The following is a 15291-nucleotide window of genomic DNA, read 5'->3' as shown; positions in this document are numbered from 1 at the left end:
CTGAGGTGGCCAGCACATTTCTACTCACCCATACATCCCTCGCCGTCCGGTCTACGCTGCATGCCAAGAGGACAGATACACATGAAGGTACCGATCAGGTTTTTACAGGTCATGCCCTTGGAGTCGCAGTCGTCCAGGCCTTCAGAGCACTCGTCCTGATCTGACGGGGGGGGTGGCATATATACATTATGCACAACTAAAGCTTTTAGTGCTAGTGAAGAATAATTACGGCGCACAGAAAAGCAAAGTAAAACCAGAGGGACTGGAGTCAAACAGATCAAACTGACACCAACAAGAATGCATCCGCCGTGCCCTCTTACCTCTGCACATGCGCTGGTCGTCACGCAGAACGTAGCCAGCAGGACACATGCACTCATAGGAACCGAAGGTGTTAACGCAACGGAACGCGCACAGCAGAGGATTCTGGGAGCACTCATTGATGTCTGGAGTCAAAGAGAGAGACAGATTAGAAATCTTAAATGAACATTTTAAACAATGCTCTCAATAAAAGTACAGATTCAAACGTGCGTGAGTCTCAGTGTGTCAATGTCTAACCTTCACATGTCATCATTGGTCCAGGCTCGAATCCCTCCTGGCATGAACACTCGAAACCTCCCACCACGTTGGTGCAGGATCCATTTCCACATGGGTTTCCTATGGAGCACTCGTCAGTGTCTGGAGACGAGCAGGGAGATGGGGAAGAGAAAATCAAAATCAATACAATGTTGAAATGATGCCTGATATTTTAGAGGGGCCATTTTAAATGTTAGTCGAGAACTAGCTCAGGTTGTGATGCACTCTGAGGCTGCTGGCGCCAGGGAAAGAAAACAAATATATAAAACAGCAGCCATGGATTTTTCTATGTTTCAGGCCTCATTTATCTATATGTTGAGTACAGTATTTAATTGTTGCGTTTAATTCAATCCCATAAATCCTCTCACCAATACAGTTGACTCCAGTGTAATCCAGGTTGTATCCAAAAGGACATTCACAGCGGAAGGAGCCATCAGTGTTGATGCAGATGCCGTTCTGGCAGATGCCTGGGTTTTCCAGACACTCGTTCATATCTGCAGGGAAACATGAGAAAATGAGCACATTCTTAAGCCTGTGAACGCATCAACGGATTTGATGAAGACTCACCTTCACGTGTCTCTCCTGGTCCAGGCAGGGCGCCATGGCCGTAGGGACACAGAGTGTTAAAAGCAGCTGGAGACAGATTAAGAAAAAGTCAGCTTCATTATTTTACAAATGTCTTTTTGCGCTAGTGTGTGTCTGCGTGTCTGTGTGTGTGTGTGTGTGTGTGTGTATTACACACCCTCACTCTCTCGTGGGCACAGCTCACAGGGAAGCCCCCAGCCTTCCCCAGGCATCTTGCTGCAGCAGCACTTGGCCTTGGTGGTGTTTAAAGCTTTGGGCACGGAGCATTTTCCTGCTTCGAATTTGGTGAAACAGAAGCTCTTTCTGATATCTGCAATAAGAAAAAAAGCCATTCAATGTGTGTGTTGCCCTGCAGATGGGCAGCGTCGTTTAATTTGACGATTCATCAAAAAAGACCTGTGAAGAGACACAGTATCACAGTCAATAGGTCGATAGCATCCATAACACCTGGTCACCCTGTATCCGTAGCTTCTCTTACCATAGCAGCGGCGCTTGTTGTCAGAGAGCACGAAGCCCGGCTGGCAGGTGCACTGGAAGCTGCCGGGGGTGTTGGTGCAGGTGCCAAACTGACAGATGTTGGGCTCCACCTCACACTCATCGATATCTGGGAAGGGAGTACAAAACAGAGTACATGTGGAGGATTTAATGAGAACTTAAGTGCATCTTTATGTGTGTATATGTTTTTTTGGTGTGTCTTACCTATACACTGGTCATTTTGCACCTCATAGCCAGGAGGGCAGATACATCTGAAAGATCCATCCAGATTCTGACAGGTTCCTGGAGAGCAGGTGCCGGGCAGACTCACACACTCATTGATATCTATGGAAAAAAGAACAGTGTGCAAATTTCAGTGCAGTTTTCCAAGTGTGTACTAAGAGTACCTTCATGTAAATATCTTTGTTGATGCTACTCTATTATAAAGATCAGTTAATTCGGAAAGAAAGAAAGAAACTGCTGTGCATGCTCTTTATATCACAAGCTCTTTCCCACGCCGTCATCATAGGAAAAGATCTGCAACCCACAACACCTGGAACCTCAAACCAAATCCTCCCTATTGGAAGTCCACGTCACAATACCCTCCTGACATTGGACGGCTGACTCACCGACACAGTTCTTTCCATCCGGTGTATTTTCATAGCCCTCGTTGCAGAAGCACTGGAAGGAACCGAGTCCATTGATGCACTGCCCATTCCTGCACACTTGGCCCTGCAGCGCGCTGCACTCGTCGATGTCTGCGAATAAACATTGAGAAGAAGAAACCTTTTATTTTTTTTTGGACATTAAGTATTAATGCTAGGAGAAAGGATTGGCTGACATATCAGTCGCTTTGCCGCACTGTTAAAGTCAAAAGGTTTTTGAATTGAATGTCAATTTCTATAATCTCTAAATATTATGTAATGCGTTTCCAAATGTAGCAGCATTTACTGGAATTTTTCTGTTTAACTGATATGACATCTAAACTTAAAAAATTAAAAATAATGTTGACATTTGTGGAGCCCACGATGAAATCTTCCTCACCCATGCAGTCGTTATTGTGTGTGAGCTCAAAGCCGAGGAAGCAAAGGCAGTTGTAGGATCCCACTGTGTTTTTACAGGTGCCGTTGCCACATGGCTGCCTGTCACATTCATCAATGTCTGAAATAAACACGGAAAGAACCGCAAGAACACTTAAAAACATAAATGAAAGTATCTCATAAAAGATCAAACGTGTGTATTATGTGGCTACGTATTGATTGATTCTGCGGGTTTACATTCCTCAGAGCTCTTACCCATGCACATGGTCTGGTCAGCAGTAGCTTTGAAGCCGTTGTGGCAGAGACAACGATAGCTTCCCTGTGTATCGATACACTCTCCATGGCTGCACACATTAGGAATCTCCTGGCACTCATTCCGGTCTGAAAGAGAAGCAGAAATAAAAGGGTTAGCCGATGACAGTACCGGTAGTTTAAATTATCCACCGGGGTTCTGATTATTTTTAGATCAATCGTTTAACCCAAAATAATGTAGTCTCTATATGATTTCTTTTGCACAAATGTGTTACCGCATTTTACGCAATCGAGTCTCGTATTTGGTGAACAGCTGGTTCACTTAGGAAGCCTCATCAGGTTTTTACGCTTTGCCATAAATGCCATTTACAATAACGTAACTTCCAACTACGACGGCCATTCCTTCCACCGGCATTGTGTTTTTAATCGGGCCTGTGTTTTTGGCTGAACTCACCCACGCAGGCCCCGCTGGGGGAGAGTTTGAAGCCTGGCGAGCACTCGCAGCGGTAGCTGCCTGGAATGTTGATGCAGTTGGCGTTGCGTTGGCACAGGTTGTCCCCGCTGTTACACTCATCAATATCTACACAGGAGGAGCAAAGGAAGAAACAGCGGGCGTCAATCACAGGCTCCATAACTGTCTGGTTCGGAGCACACAATTAGTGGAGGGGGCGAGCGGTTGAGAAAACTCAAAGGCTCCATTTTGGCTCTGCAGCTCAGGACGTTGCTGGCAGGCTCTTCGTGATTGAAGTTCCAGGCAGGCAATTCCAATTTAGAGCCACTCTACTTGTCTTTCCAAGGACATTATTCATGTGGGGAAAAGCAGCATTAACTCCACTGAGTGGGCTGCTTGTAAAAGTGCCGTCCCACACAAGGTTTTGTAATTTATGATGACATTTGGTCTGAATATATAGATGTACCCAGAGTTCATTTTGGATTAGGAGGACAGGGAGGGTGACTCAGAGAGTGTAGCAGTGTAATTATATATGCAGGATCTATTTTGTGGCTGTGTTTGTTTGATTTAGTGCAGAGAAAGTGACTGTATTTGTGCCAACGGCAAGATTGTATTGGAAAAAAGAGATGCAAAAACATTAAATGAGATATGGTGTAGAGAGATAAGCCTCTGTGTGACTGACAGAAAAGAGAAGTACATCTACTACCACTGCACAAAATACATTGTAAGTCAAGCAAAGAAGCAGCAAGACAGAAATAAACATTTTGTAAACCGCGTGTTTTACCTTCACATATGAGCAGGATATTGTTGTAGCTGAAGCCCATCGGGCATTCACAGCGGAAGCTGCCAATCTGGTTGATGCACACTCCATTGGCACAGATGCCAGGGATCTCCCTACATTCATCGATATCTGCATAAATCAACATCACACAGGATGTTAGAATGCACGCTGGACCTTGAGCCGGTGCATCTTCCTTCTGCACTGCGCCGCTTTGCTACTTACCAACTGGCTTCCCGGTGTGAATGTCAATGATGAAGCCAGGAGCCTGGTTACCGCACAGCAGCTGGTACTCAGCTGAAGCAGAATGATAAAAGGGAGTTACAGCAATATAAAAGCTTTTCACAGTTGCTTCCGTGAGTATTTCGGGGTATTTAATGCTACTCACTGGTAGCAGGAGTTGGACACGCCTCACACGGCTTGTTCCAGGCTTTGCCAACATTGTAGGCACAGCAGCACATCTTCTTGGTCATGTTGAAGGACAGCTCATTCTCACATGTGTCATTGAAGTTACGGTAACACACGCTCTTCCTCATGTCTGCAGAAAAGGGTCACATGGTCGATCTGTTAAACCCACTCGTCTTCTCTTTACAAACAGTCATTTATGTACGTTTGTTTTTAAGGTACCAACTCTACGCCACTCACCCATGCAGTTGTTTCCTCCATTGACCTGCATGTATTCAGGAGGACACACACAGGTGTAGTTGCCCAGAGTGTTGTAGCAGGTGCCAGGTCCACATATCCCAATGTGGGCTATGCACTCATCGATATCTGTGTGTAATTATGACGGTACAAAAATGTGAATGCTTTTTCCTCTTACACGTGATCGCATGCATTGAACTGGATTAAAATGATTCCTCTTCGAGTTCTTACCCTCACAGATGCGAGTCATCTCGTTGAGATAGTAGCCGGCTGGACACTCACACTGGAAACTACCAAATGTGTTAATGCAGATCCCACCTTGGCAAAGACCTGGCAGCTCATGGCACTCATCAATATCTAGACAACAATTTGTTATTGTTAGATAACCAAAAAACCAAAATATAAAACGGAGAAAAATAAGGGTTTACCTTCCAGGATAACAGTGATGGGGTTCGGTCTGAATCCCTCTCCTCCTGGACAAAGGGTCTTATATTCCGCTACAGACAAGACAGCAACAATTAGCTATGATGGGAGTTTTCAGGATGTCTTTGTTGCATGATCTAGAATTAGAATCTGTCCTGACGCATACTGGAGTTGGGGGCGGGACACAGTTCACAGGGGTTTCCCCAGGCTCCTCTCAGGGAGCAGCAGCAGGACGCTCGGGTCACGCCCACGCCGATCTCTGCGCTACAGGAGATTCCTCCATCGCCACGGTCGAGGATATCCAGGAAGCAATTACCAACGCGGGTATCTGGGAAAGACACGTTCACCTGAATGAAGGCATCTCTGGGTTTCCTACAACAAATTCTAGTATCCACCCTTCACCTGAGCGTTTTAACAGATTCTCATGACTGGAAAATTATTTTCTTAATTTGTTTTCATGATGGTACCGCAAGTAAATAACCTACAGTTTATGTCTACGCCAGATTTAAAGTGTGACTCACCCACACAGCCCACTCCAGTGGGGTTGAGCTCAAAGTCAGCTGGGCAGTTACACAAGTAGCTCCCGGGAGTGTTCACACAGAGTCCATTGATGCAGTTCACGGGGTCAGCACACTCGTTGATGTCTGCAGTACGCAGCAACACACACACAAATTAAGCCATGAACACCAAAGTCGGCTTTTCATGAACCATTTAGTTTAGTCTAAAACCAACAGAAGCTGCAGTTCCACACTCACCAGTGCAGTTTCCTCCACTGCGGTCCAGTTCATAACCATCATCGCACACACAACGGAACATCCCTGGAAGGTTCTGGCATGATCCGAACACACAGATGTTTTGGAAATTACACTCATCAATGTCTGTGTGCAAACATATCAGAGAGAGGGGGAAACGTTACACTACAAGAAATCAAAAACAAGAGACAAGAACTAAATGTGACAAGCTGAATGCAGCACCTTGACAGGCCTTGCTGTCTTCGGTAGGAGTGAAGCCCATCTCACACTCGCAGCGGTAGCCACCCGGAGCATTTAGACACTGGCCATTCTCACACAGGTTCACATTGTCTGCACATTCATCCATGTCTGAAAGATAGGGAGGGGGGAATGCATTACAATCTTACGTGCTAAAGTATTCAACAGAATTTGTGCAGAAAGTTTCAGCAATCTAACCAGAGCAGGAAAATCCATCTCCATTGAAGCCCTCCTTGCATGTACACCTGTAAGATCCTGGCGTGTTGACACAGTCTGCGTTAGGGTTGCAGTTGTGGTCCTCTGCAGAGCACTCATCCTGATCTAAAGGAAGAAAAAGACAACTTGTGATAAAATAGATGATACAGTGGATTTATTTTGGTTTAAAATACTCATTTAACACCTAAACCAGGTCCCACCAGATATTCTAAACGTGTACTCACCCACACACTTGATGCCATCTCCCACCCAGCCATCTCGACAGCGACATTTAAAGCTTCCAGGCACATTAATGCAAGCAGAATGCATGTCGCAGTTGTGTGCCCCAATCTCACACTCATCAACATCTGCATGGTCAGAGATCAGATATTGTGATCAACTACTGGACTATAAGCAGGTAGCAGCACACATTTCAGTGCTATAGCATTCCTTTGAATGTAAAAAAAATACACAGAATATTGGAGAACAACCTTTTCATATAGTAAGATGTTACTGTATTATTAGATATTTTGTTCAGTTGTATATTTAATACGTTGCTCTTTGCTTAGCTTTTAAATAAACAATAAATTAACATTTTAAAACTGTAGGCTGTGAGCTTCTGTTTTCATGTGTGTGTGTGTGTGTGTGTGTGTGTGTGTACCTGTGCAGCCTGTAGATCCCTTCTTCACAAAGTATCCCAGCTGACAGTGGCAGATGAAGGACCCCTTGGTGTTCTCACAGTCACCGTGGAGACAGATGTTTGGGTTCAAGTCACACTCGTTCACATCTGGACAGACGGGGTGGACAGGTACACTTAAACTCGAGGAACATGAGTGACAGAAAATGAGGCTGGCAGACTGAATTCCACAGATCAGACACAGAGAGGCTGACTGAGTAAATAAAGAACGTCACCCAATCAGAAGGGGAGTTAGGTTATTGAAGAAGACAGGCGTAAAATGAAATGAAGCTACAGCACAGAAGGTACTTGCAATCTCAGGGGCAGTTTTTCTTCTTACCGATGCATGTCCTCATGTCCATAGAAGCCATGAAGCCATCGTAGCACAGACAGCGGTACTCCCCAGGAATGTTGGTACACTGTCCTCCGTCACAGATGTCTGGAGTCTCCTCGCACTCATCAATGTCTGACAGGAAGAGCAGAGTTAAGTTATGATGGCCGAGGGGAGGCAACATCCTGCAGACCCGGCAGCCTTTATCTTCATGGAAAAACTCTCATCTCTCATAAGAACCGTTCAAATCTAAACCAAAACACTGCTCAAGTTTATTTTTCTTGCCTTTTATCCATTGATCATGTGCGAATAAATCTGCAGTGTCCAAAATATTGTTTGCTAATTAATATAAAAAGCTGATGTCACATTTTATACAACTTGAGCCAAACTGCTGACTTAGCAGAGGCTGTGAAATGAAGGGTGGAAATGGCACCTTGAACTGTTTAGCTCTGAATCAAAGAGCAGAACTAGATGTTCCATTAATTAAAAACTGTTACATACTTAATTTTAATAAAAAAAAAAAAGCTGTGAGTTTTTTTTTTTTTTTACTTTAATCAAATGAGATGAACCTTTGCGCTAATGTTCGGCTGCAACACAGATGAACTGCACATGTCCAGTGTTTTACCTGCACAGGTCCTGAGATCAGGCATGAGAGCGTAGCCCTCGCTGCAGCTGCACTCATAGCTCCCCTCTGAGTTGGTGCAGTGGGTTTCACAGCCTCCGTTCATGATGGTGCATTCATCAATATCTGCAAAGAAAGGCCATAAATTCAGTCCGGCATCTGGATCTCATTACCATCGATGCATTTGAATGCCTAAATATTCAATGGTGGTGCAAGATGTTTCGGATTATGTTTGTTCCACTCACCTACGCAGCCCTGCCGGTCTGGTGTGGCCTGGTAACCAGTGTCACAGGAGCATTGGTAGGTTCCTGCCATGTTGACACAGTGGCCATTCCTGCACAGGTTGTCGCTCAGCTGGCATTCATTCACATCTGATGGGGCCAAGGAACAAGGAAAGAAGAGCATGCGTTATGCACAAGGCAGGTATTTTACCATATTAAGGTAAAGATGAATATTAGTAAAATACCAGTGTATAGAAAACAAAACTAGTTTTACTGTGGCAGTGAATAGGTGTGTTACCAATGATGAACAACACAGTCAGCCTGTGCTTCAATACTGTATGACACACCTTCACAGGCAGATCCGTCGTTGCTGAGCGAGTGTCCGGGGGGGCATTCACACTCGTAACTCCCTTCTGTGTTGAGACAGGTCCCTCCACGACACAGCAGGGGGTTTAGCTCACACTCATCGATATCTAGAGGAAGACGTAACCAAGAAACGACATTGAGGTAACGGATTGTACATGAGTGCATTATTTATTGTGCAATGGGGAATGTGAATTTGTTTCCAATGTACCCATGCAGTTCTTCATCATCATGAAGCCGCTCTCGTAGCCCTCGACACATTCACACTCAAAGCTGCCCGGTGTGTTGACACAGGTGCCATGTCCGCACAGGTCCGGAGAGATGCGGCACTCATCGATATCTGGCAAACAAAAAGGGAAGTCACTAACAGCTTGCTAATCAAGACAAGCACAAGTGAGCGTGTGCAAGCAGAAGGATTTAAAGTGAATATGTGTTGCACCCCCTGCTGGTCAGTCTTACCTGTGCAGTTCCTCTCTTCTGCTGTCAGAGCAAAGCCACTGTTGCAGCGACACTTAAAGCTGCCGATGGTGTTCCGGCAATTTCCATGAGTACAAAGACCCTGGAAGACTTTACACTCATTCACATCTGGAAAGGAAGAATCAGTACAGTAATTGAATTTTGGTGGTGAGATAGCGCTCCCCACCCTACATGATTGTGGCAAATCCCATAAACATTGGTCAATAATCAACCGAGATATTGAGGAACACATTTTGAAGCATGCCATGTTATATTTCAAAGTGATGCAGAATCCCGGATCTCTTCTGGATCATCACCACTGTACCTTTGTAGAAGGGCCTGCCTGTCAGAATGTCTCCTCTGTTGGCGAAGCCAGGCCCTCTGGGACAAATGGCTCTGTAGTCAGGCGCGCCTGGTTTGGGACACTCCTCACAATCGATGCCCCAGGCAGCGCCCACCGAACAGCAGCACATGTCCACTCGGTATCGCCCAGGCAGAGGCTCACCACACTCGTCCTCATGCCACTTCATATAGCACTGCTCACTGCGCAAATCTACATCATTCAGAAATAAAGTCATTGCAGTTGCATGATTCCACCAGAAATAAGAGTGTCATTGGGCTCCTATGTCGTACGGTCCCCTTACCCACACAAGTCCGCCCGGTACTATCCAAGGTCAGGCCCTCTGCACACTCGCAGCGGAAAGATCCCTGGTTGTTCACACACCGGCCATTTGTGCAAACTCCAGGGAAAACCTCACACTCATTGATGTCTACAGGGGCATTTAAAGAACCACAGTTACAAGGTGAACCCCACTAAAAACATCCATACCTATTTCTGTTTCTCAAAAAACATCCACAGGGAGACCACAGATGCACATTACAGGACATAAAGAATAACAGAGTATTGATCATTGCTGTTGTAAAACCACGGCAGGGTTTCTACCATTCTCCAGAGGGTTGAGCGTTCTTACCTTCACAGACAAGACCCTTCATACGAGCGAAGCCCCGAGAACAGGCGGTATCTGAGGATGCATGACGAAAATGAGATGCAACAAAGTACAGACAGACAGACAGACAGACAGATGGAGAGATAGTGTGAGAACTGACCGATCTCACAGGGTTCACAGGGGCTGCCCCAGGCAGCTCCCAGTGTGGAGCAGCACTCGGACTTCAGCGTGGCTCCGTTGATGTTTACCTCACAGCGGTTGTCTTGTATGGTCAGCCAGCAGGTACTCTTCATGCTGTCTGTGGAACCAAGGAAGCGTCGGAACACTGATTACAGAAACCCAATGAGCACTCATAAAATCATATTGAGTGTACTCTAAATCTAAAATGTGTTGCTGTTGTTCCTTCTACATAAACACACTTAAACTGTGTGTGTGTGTGTTTTAAGTGAGATCTGTGTTGTATAGCTCAAATAGATTTTTTTACATTTATTATATCTTTGTAGTGGAAAGGGGTGTTGCAAAAAACGTGATTGAAAAAATTGTCCTTCTAAGTCACATGGATAAGTATGTCTGTGTGTGTGTGTGTGTGGTGGGGGGGTGCCTTTGGCAACTATCAGTTGACAAAAAAAACTGTATTCAGCTTCCTGCTGAGCTGCGTAAAACCACACATCATTACATTTTAATCCTAAACTTCTGCATTCTGAAAGAATTTACATTCATAAAAATGAGCCCTTTATTATTTTTATTTAGTTTGACAAAAACAAGAAGTCACCCAAACACAGAATTGCAATGCATTACAAATATCTTCCCTTTGCTCCCACACTGGAAAGAACTCCAAGTGACTGTGGAATATAAGAAGCGAGCCAAACCAGAGGAACTCTGCAATATGCATGAGTATGTATTTAAAGAGTAAGTTTTTTCTCTATTAGCATGTAACTTTCTCAGAGTAACTTCCCAAAAGTAAAAACACCCAAATATGTGCAACATTATTCTTAGCAGAGAGACTCACATACCACATGTCTATTTTAATAAAACAGTTTCTGTGTGAACCGAGGATTCTAATAAATCATCTGTTTGCAATTTCATCACTTTAACATCCGAGCAATGTGAAAGATTCCAGAGTGTTTGTTTCCAACACTGAGGGAGGAAGTCTCTTGCATTGATTGTTTTTTTTTCCATTGATGCTCGTATTGTCTCCACGTAATCATTATTTGACACTAGATATTTTCGGGTACTTGAGGTGCCGCTCTACATGGAATGAGGACTTTGGAAGGATGGATGTCTTACCCACGCAGATGGTGTTAGTGGAGTCCAGCTTGCTGCCGTGAGAGCACTCGCAGTTGAAGGACCCGGCCACATTGCGGCACACTCCATTGATGCACGGGTTTGAGACGCACTCATTGATATCTGGAACATGTGCAAGCAAGCAGCAGACGTCAGGGCCAAGAGCCCGATTCGAACGGATCGTTGTCACCATTTGGCAGTGAAAAAGACAAACTAAATACAACACATCTGGTAACAATAACCTCAAAATAACCTTGATTGACCTTGACTGGTATTATTGACAAAACACATCCATATGTGAGCCAGCACTACGTGTGTGTGTGTGTGTGTGTGTGAGAGAGATCACCTTCACAGGTCTCAGAGTCAGGTTTGAAGACAAATCCCTTTGGGCAGGAGCAGGTGTAGGAGCCTGGCGTGTTTCTGCACAGGCCGTTGTCACAAAGCAGACGGTTCACCAGACACTCATTGATGTCTGTGGGGTTGGAGAGACAAGGCTTGGGTGAGAAAACAGAACACAGTAATCAATTCTCATTATATTCTCATCAGAGGGTCTTTTTAGTGAAAGTCACTCCCATGAAAGAAGAGTTGAATAAATAAGGAATAGAACGGTTCGCTTGATTTTCCAGAATACACCATTTATTTCTGTGGCAGATTCACTTGGTGTGTTCTGCAGTTAATAGTGGTCCAAATGTGACAATGATATTGCTTTGCATTCACGCTGTTTAATGGAACGCCATTCAGAGACTCTAATTAACAGGAATATTTCACTTTAGGACTAGCACATGGCTAACTTTTCAAACTCATGAGTGCTAAAAATTTGTGTCGAAGGACAGGAAATGCAAAATACATCTAAAAAAAACAAACAAACTGACAAAAACAATTATTATTTGCTAAAATTTTGATCCCTGCAGAACTTTTTCAGAACTGAATTCTGTCCACTGGTCTGGAGGCGCGGTGGATATCCATGATTTACAGTCGTACATCGTACTCACAGACTGTAACATGTAAGCGCGCACACACACACACACACACACACATCTCCTGCATAGATCCGCTCCCACTCACCAACACAGTTTTTGCCACTGGTGTCAGACTCATAACCGATGTTACAGATGCAGCGGTAGCTTCCTCTCAGGTTCTCACATATGCCGTTCTGACAGATGTCTGGGTCCAGGGCGCACTCGTTGATGTCTAGGAGTGGACAGGCGTAAATCAAGACTGATCAAATGGCTTCCTGAAGCGCATCGGCATTCATGAGCAACACACTCACCTCTGCCATCGGCTGTGATGCCGATGCCACTGCTGCACACAGCCTGGAACTCAGCTGACAGATCATAGCAACATGAAATAAATTAGATCAGATAGCCACATTTGTAATCTTTCTTTCTGCGACGTTAATCGGACTGAGCCGTCATTTTACCCGAGTTTCTGGAGGGGCAGGGATGGCAAGGTTCTCCAAAGCCATGTTCAGGATTTGCACAGCAGCACTCAGACTTGGTCACGGCACCAGGGAACGGACGGGAACATGTGCCCATTTTAATGGCGCCGTAGCAGGTAGTCCTCATGTGAGTGTCCACACACACTCTCCCATCCACATCAATGGCAAGGCCTGGAGGGCACTCGCAGCGGAAGGAGCCCTCAGAGTTGATGCAGCGACCGTTCATGCATATCCCAGGCGTCTGACACTCATCGATGTCTGATGAACAGATGGCAGGTCATACAGACGTGTACAGATGTGGCTGGAGCTTATGAGCCAAGGCAGATGTGCAGAGTGGTCTATTTACATCACTAAATTAACTAGAATTCATCGAGAATGCAATCTGACAGCGGGCTTATACTCTTCTATCTAACAAATAAATCCACTGATGTATTTGTCAACCAAAGCACATCAGTGGATGTACATTAGGCATGTCATTAAAAAGTGTGGTAAAATATTGATACACAAAATCTGCCAAAGCGGCGTGTTTGGCCAACGGCTGGAGGCTTCATTCCTACCAGTACAGTAGCGTCCGTTTGGTGCTAAAGCAAAGCCAGGCTTGCAGATACACTTGAAGCTGCCATCCTCGTTGATGCACATGCCATTGAGACACATGTTGGTGGTGGCACACTCATCGTGATCTGGAGGGAGGCGAGTGGTGCATCCAGGTCAGGTTTGAGGGTTTGAACGTTGGCATGTGTCTGTGGTGGCCCCTCACCAATGCAGTTCTTTCCATCAGGAGTCAGCTCAAAGCCAGCGTTGCAGATACACTGAAAGCTTCCCTCTGTGTTCACGCAGCGGCCGTTGCGACACATCACTCCGTTCACGATGCACTCATCGATATCTGAATAGAGGAAGATGAATGTGCTTTTTTTTTTTACTTTGTTTCGTCATGGTAAGGCTTTCAGGGTGTGTGCTTACGACTCTTCATTGCTACACCTGTATATAAAATCATCCTGTTACTTAGCAGCACAGTCAGACATACCAATGCAGGCTTGCTTTGTTGGGGTTCCCTGGTAGCCCTCACGGCATTTGCAGTGATATGATCCAGGTGTGTTGACACAGTCTCCATTGATACAGGGGTTACTCACACACTCATCCACATCTGGAGAGAAAGATATGAAACAAAAGATAAATCATAAGCTATCCCGAATATCAGAGAAAATGAATTTAAGTATCAAGCACATCAAGCACAATTTGCATCTTAGCAGGGGTCTCCAGTAAGCGTCAGAATGCACTGGAGTTCCTTCAGTGGACAGAAGGTGGCAGTGCAGCACATGCAACTAACTGTGGGACTGTCACTGTGCCTGCCCATCAGGGTCAGGAGAAACAAAGGACAATACAGTGTGTATGAACGTTTCTCACCAATGCACTCCCCACGAACGTCCTGTCTGTAGCCCATGTTGCACTCACAACGGTAGCTCATGGGCGTAGGAATGCAGCGGCCATTCAGACACAGGTTGGTGAAATAAGTGCACACGTCAATGGAGTCGTTCACAGAAACCGTGCCTGCGAATATAAGAGATTTGTTAACAAGCAGATAAGCAAAGACGGAAATAAACGTATCCAGCTTTCCCAGCCGCAGCAAGGAGCCTTGCTGACATAGGGCCATTTGGAAGACGCATTCGGATCCACAGGAAGGACTCACCTATATGCTGATGGGTCAGAGGTCCTCCTCCATTCCCTCCGAAGCCGCCACCGTTCCCCCCAAAGCTTCCGCCGCCGTTCCCACCGAAGCTCCCGCCATTTCCTCCAAATCCCCCTCCGTTTCCTCCGAAGCTCCCACCGTTCCCTCCGAAGCTTCCTCCTCCGTTGCCACCGGCACCTCCATTACCGTTACCATTAGGAACGCTGGGGAACTTGAATCCGTAGTTGAAGCCATTGCCGTTGTTGTTGGGGAAGTTTCCATTAGGGTAGGTGTGAGGGAGGCCGTGTCCTTGGGGAACGCCCACAATGCACAGACGCCTGGACTCGTCTACAAGAGGAGCGTAGATCATATAGTGTTTAAAAGCGCTGGTGTAGATCGTCATGGCGATTCAGTCTGCCACTCTAATGCACACAGTACATGCATGCATCCATACATTCTCTATGTCTAGGTATGCACAGGATATGTGTCCAGCCTGATATGGATGTGTATAGATCTTTTTTTCATTTTACAACAGTACACACACACACACACACACACCTACACACACACACTATCTTGCCAGTAACAGTGAAAGACCATCAGTGATGAGTCGGTGGAGAAAGACATGATCTCAGGCAGAGAAAGCGTTTTCTGTACTCCGGCTCTAGCGGGGAGATGACGGCTCCTTCCTTTCACACAAAGATGTTCCATCTTTCTGTGTTTTGTTTGTACTCATAACTTCACCCTCATCACTGGGAGCTCTTCCCATTCTGTCAGGCACACGCAAAACTCAAAGATCTCTGGCATCGTCTGGCTTCTCCTTTTAACGTTACCGTCTCACTTTTCGACTCATTAGCTCTGTGTAGAAGGTTATCCGTCAGCTTT

General features: G+C 45.5%; 1 protein-coding gene across 1 annotated transcript in view; it reads right to left on the bottom strand.

The window, feature by feature from the left end:
- Nucleotides 1-15291, bottom strand: part of fbn2b (fibrillin 2b) — a 44118-nt gene that overhangs the window by 3033 nt on the left and 25794 nt on the right. Inside the window, exons 10-54 of the mRNA XM_068743625.1 lie at nt 14428-14754; nt 14145-14288; nt 13765-13884; nt 13498-13623; nt 13298-13420; nt 12723-12998; nt 12573-12626; nt 12368-12493; nt 11649-11774; nt 11306-11425; nt 10179-10316; nt 10043-10093; nt 9716-9841; nt 9397-9624; nt 9075-9200; nt 8827-8955; nt 8600-8725; nt 8277-8402; nt 8035-8157; nt 7419-7544; nt 7064-7189; nt 6648-6770; nt 6406-6528; nt 6193-6318; nt 5974-6096; nt 5740-5862; nt 5385-5546; nt 5224-5292; nt 5027-5152; nt 4799-4924; nt 4542-4691; nt 4379-4450; nt 4160-4285; nt 3379-3504; nt 2928-3053; nt 2677-2793; nt 2262-2390; nt 1858-1977; nt 1637-1762; nt 1316-1468; nt 1141-1206; nt 942-1067; nt 556-675; nt 321-443; nt 29-160 (exon numbers count right to left, since the gene is read on the bottom strand). Coding sequence (XP_068599726.1) covers nt 29-160; nt 321-443; nt 556-675; nt 942-1067; nt 1141-1206; nt 1316-1468; nt 1637-1762; nt 1858-1977; nt 2262-2390; nt 2677-2793; nt 2928-3053; nt 3379-3504; nt 4160-4285; nt 4379-4450; nt 4542-4691; nt 4799-4924; nt 5027-5152; nt 5224-5292; nt 5385-5546; nt 5740-5862; nt 5974-6096; nt 6193-6318; nt 6406-6528; nt 6648-6770; nt 7064-7189; nt 7419-7544; nt 8035-8157; nt 8277-8402; nt 8600-8725; nt 8827-8955; nt 9075-9200; nt 9397-9624; nt 9716-9841; nt 10043-10093; nt 10179-10316; nt 11306-11425; nt 11649-11774; nt 12368-12493; nt 12573-12626; nt 12723-12998; nt 13298-13420; nt 13498-13623; nt 13765-13884; nt 14145-14288; nt 14428-14754 — 5880 coding nt within the window. The remainder of the gene's footprint in view (nt 1-28; nt 161-320; nt 444-555; nt 676-941; nt 1068-1140; nt 1207-1315; nt 1469-1636; nt 1763-1857; nt 1978-2261; nt 2391-2676; nt 2794-2927; nt 3054-3378; nt 3505-4159; nt 4286-4378; nt 4451-4541; nt 4692-4798; nt 4925-5026; nt 5153-5223; nt 5293-5384; nt 5547-5739; nt 5863-5973; nt 6097-6192; nt 6319-6405; nt 6529-6647; nt 6771-7063; nt 7190-7418; nt 7545-8034; nt 8158-8276; nt 8403-8599; nt 8726-8826; nt 8956-9074; nt 9201-9396; nt 9625-9715; nt 9842-10042; nt 10094-10178; nt 10317-11305; nt 11426-11648; nt 11775-12367; nt 12494-12572; nt 12627-12722; nt 12999-13297; nt 13421-13497; nt 13624-13764; nt 13885-14144; nt 14289-14427; nt 14755-15291) is intronic.

Source organism: Brachionichthys hirsutus, chromosome 9 (genome assembly GCF_040956055.1).
Source record: "Brachionichthys hirsutus isolate HB-005 chromosome 9, CSIRO-AGI_Bhir_v1, whole genome shotgun sequence".
NCBI lineage: Eukaryota > Metazoa > Chordata > Actinopteri > Lophiiformes > Brachionichthyidae > Brachionichthys > Brachionichthys hirsutus.
Note: the sequence above shows the minus strand (reverse complement) of the source record. Positions and strands in the feature narration are given on the sequence as shown.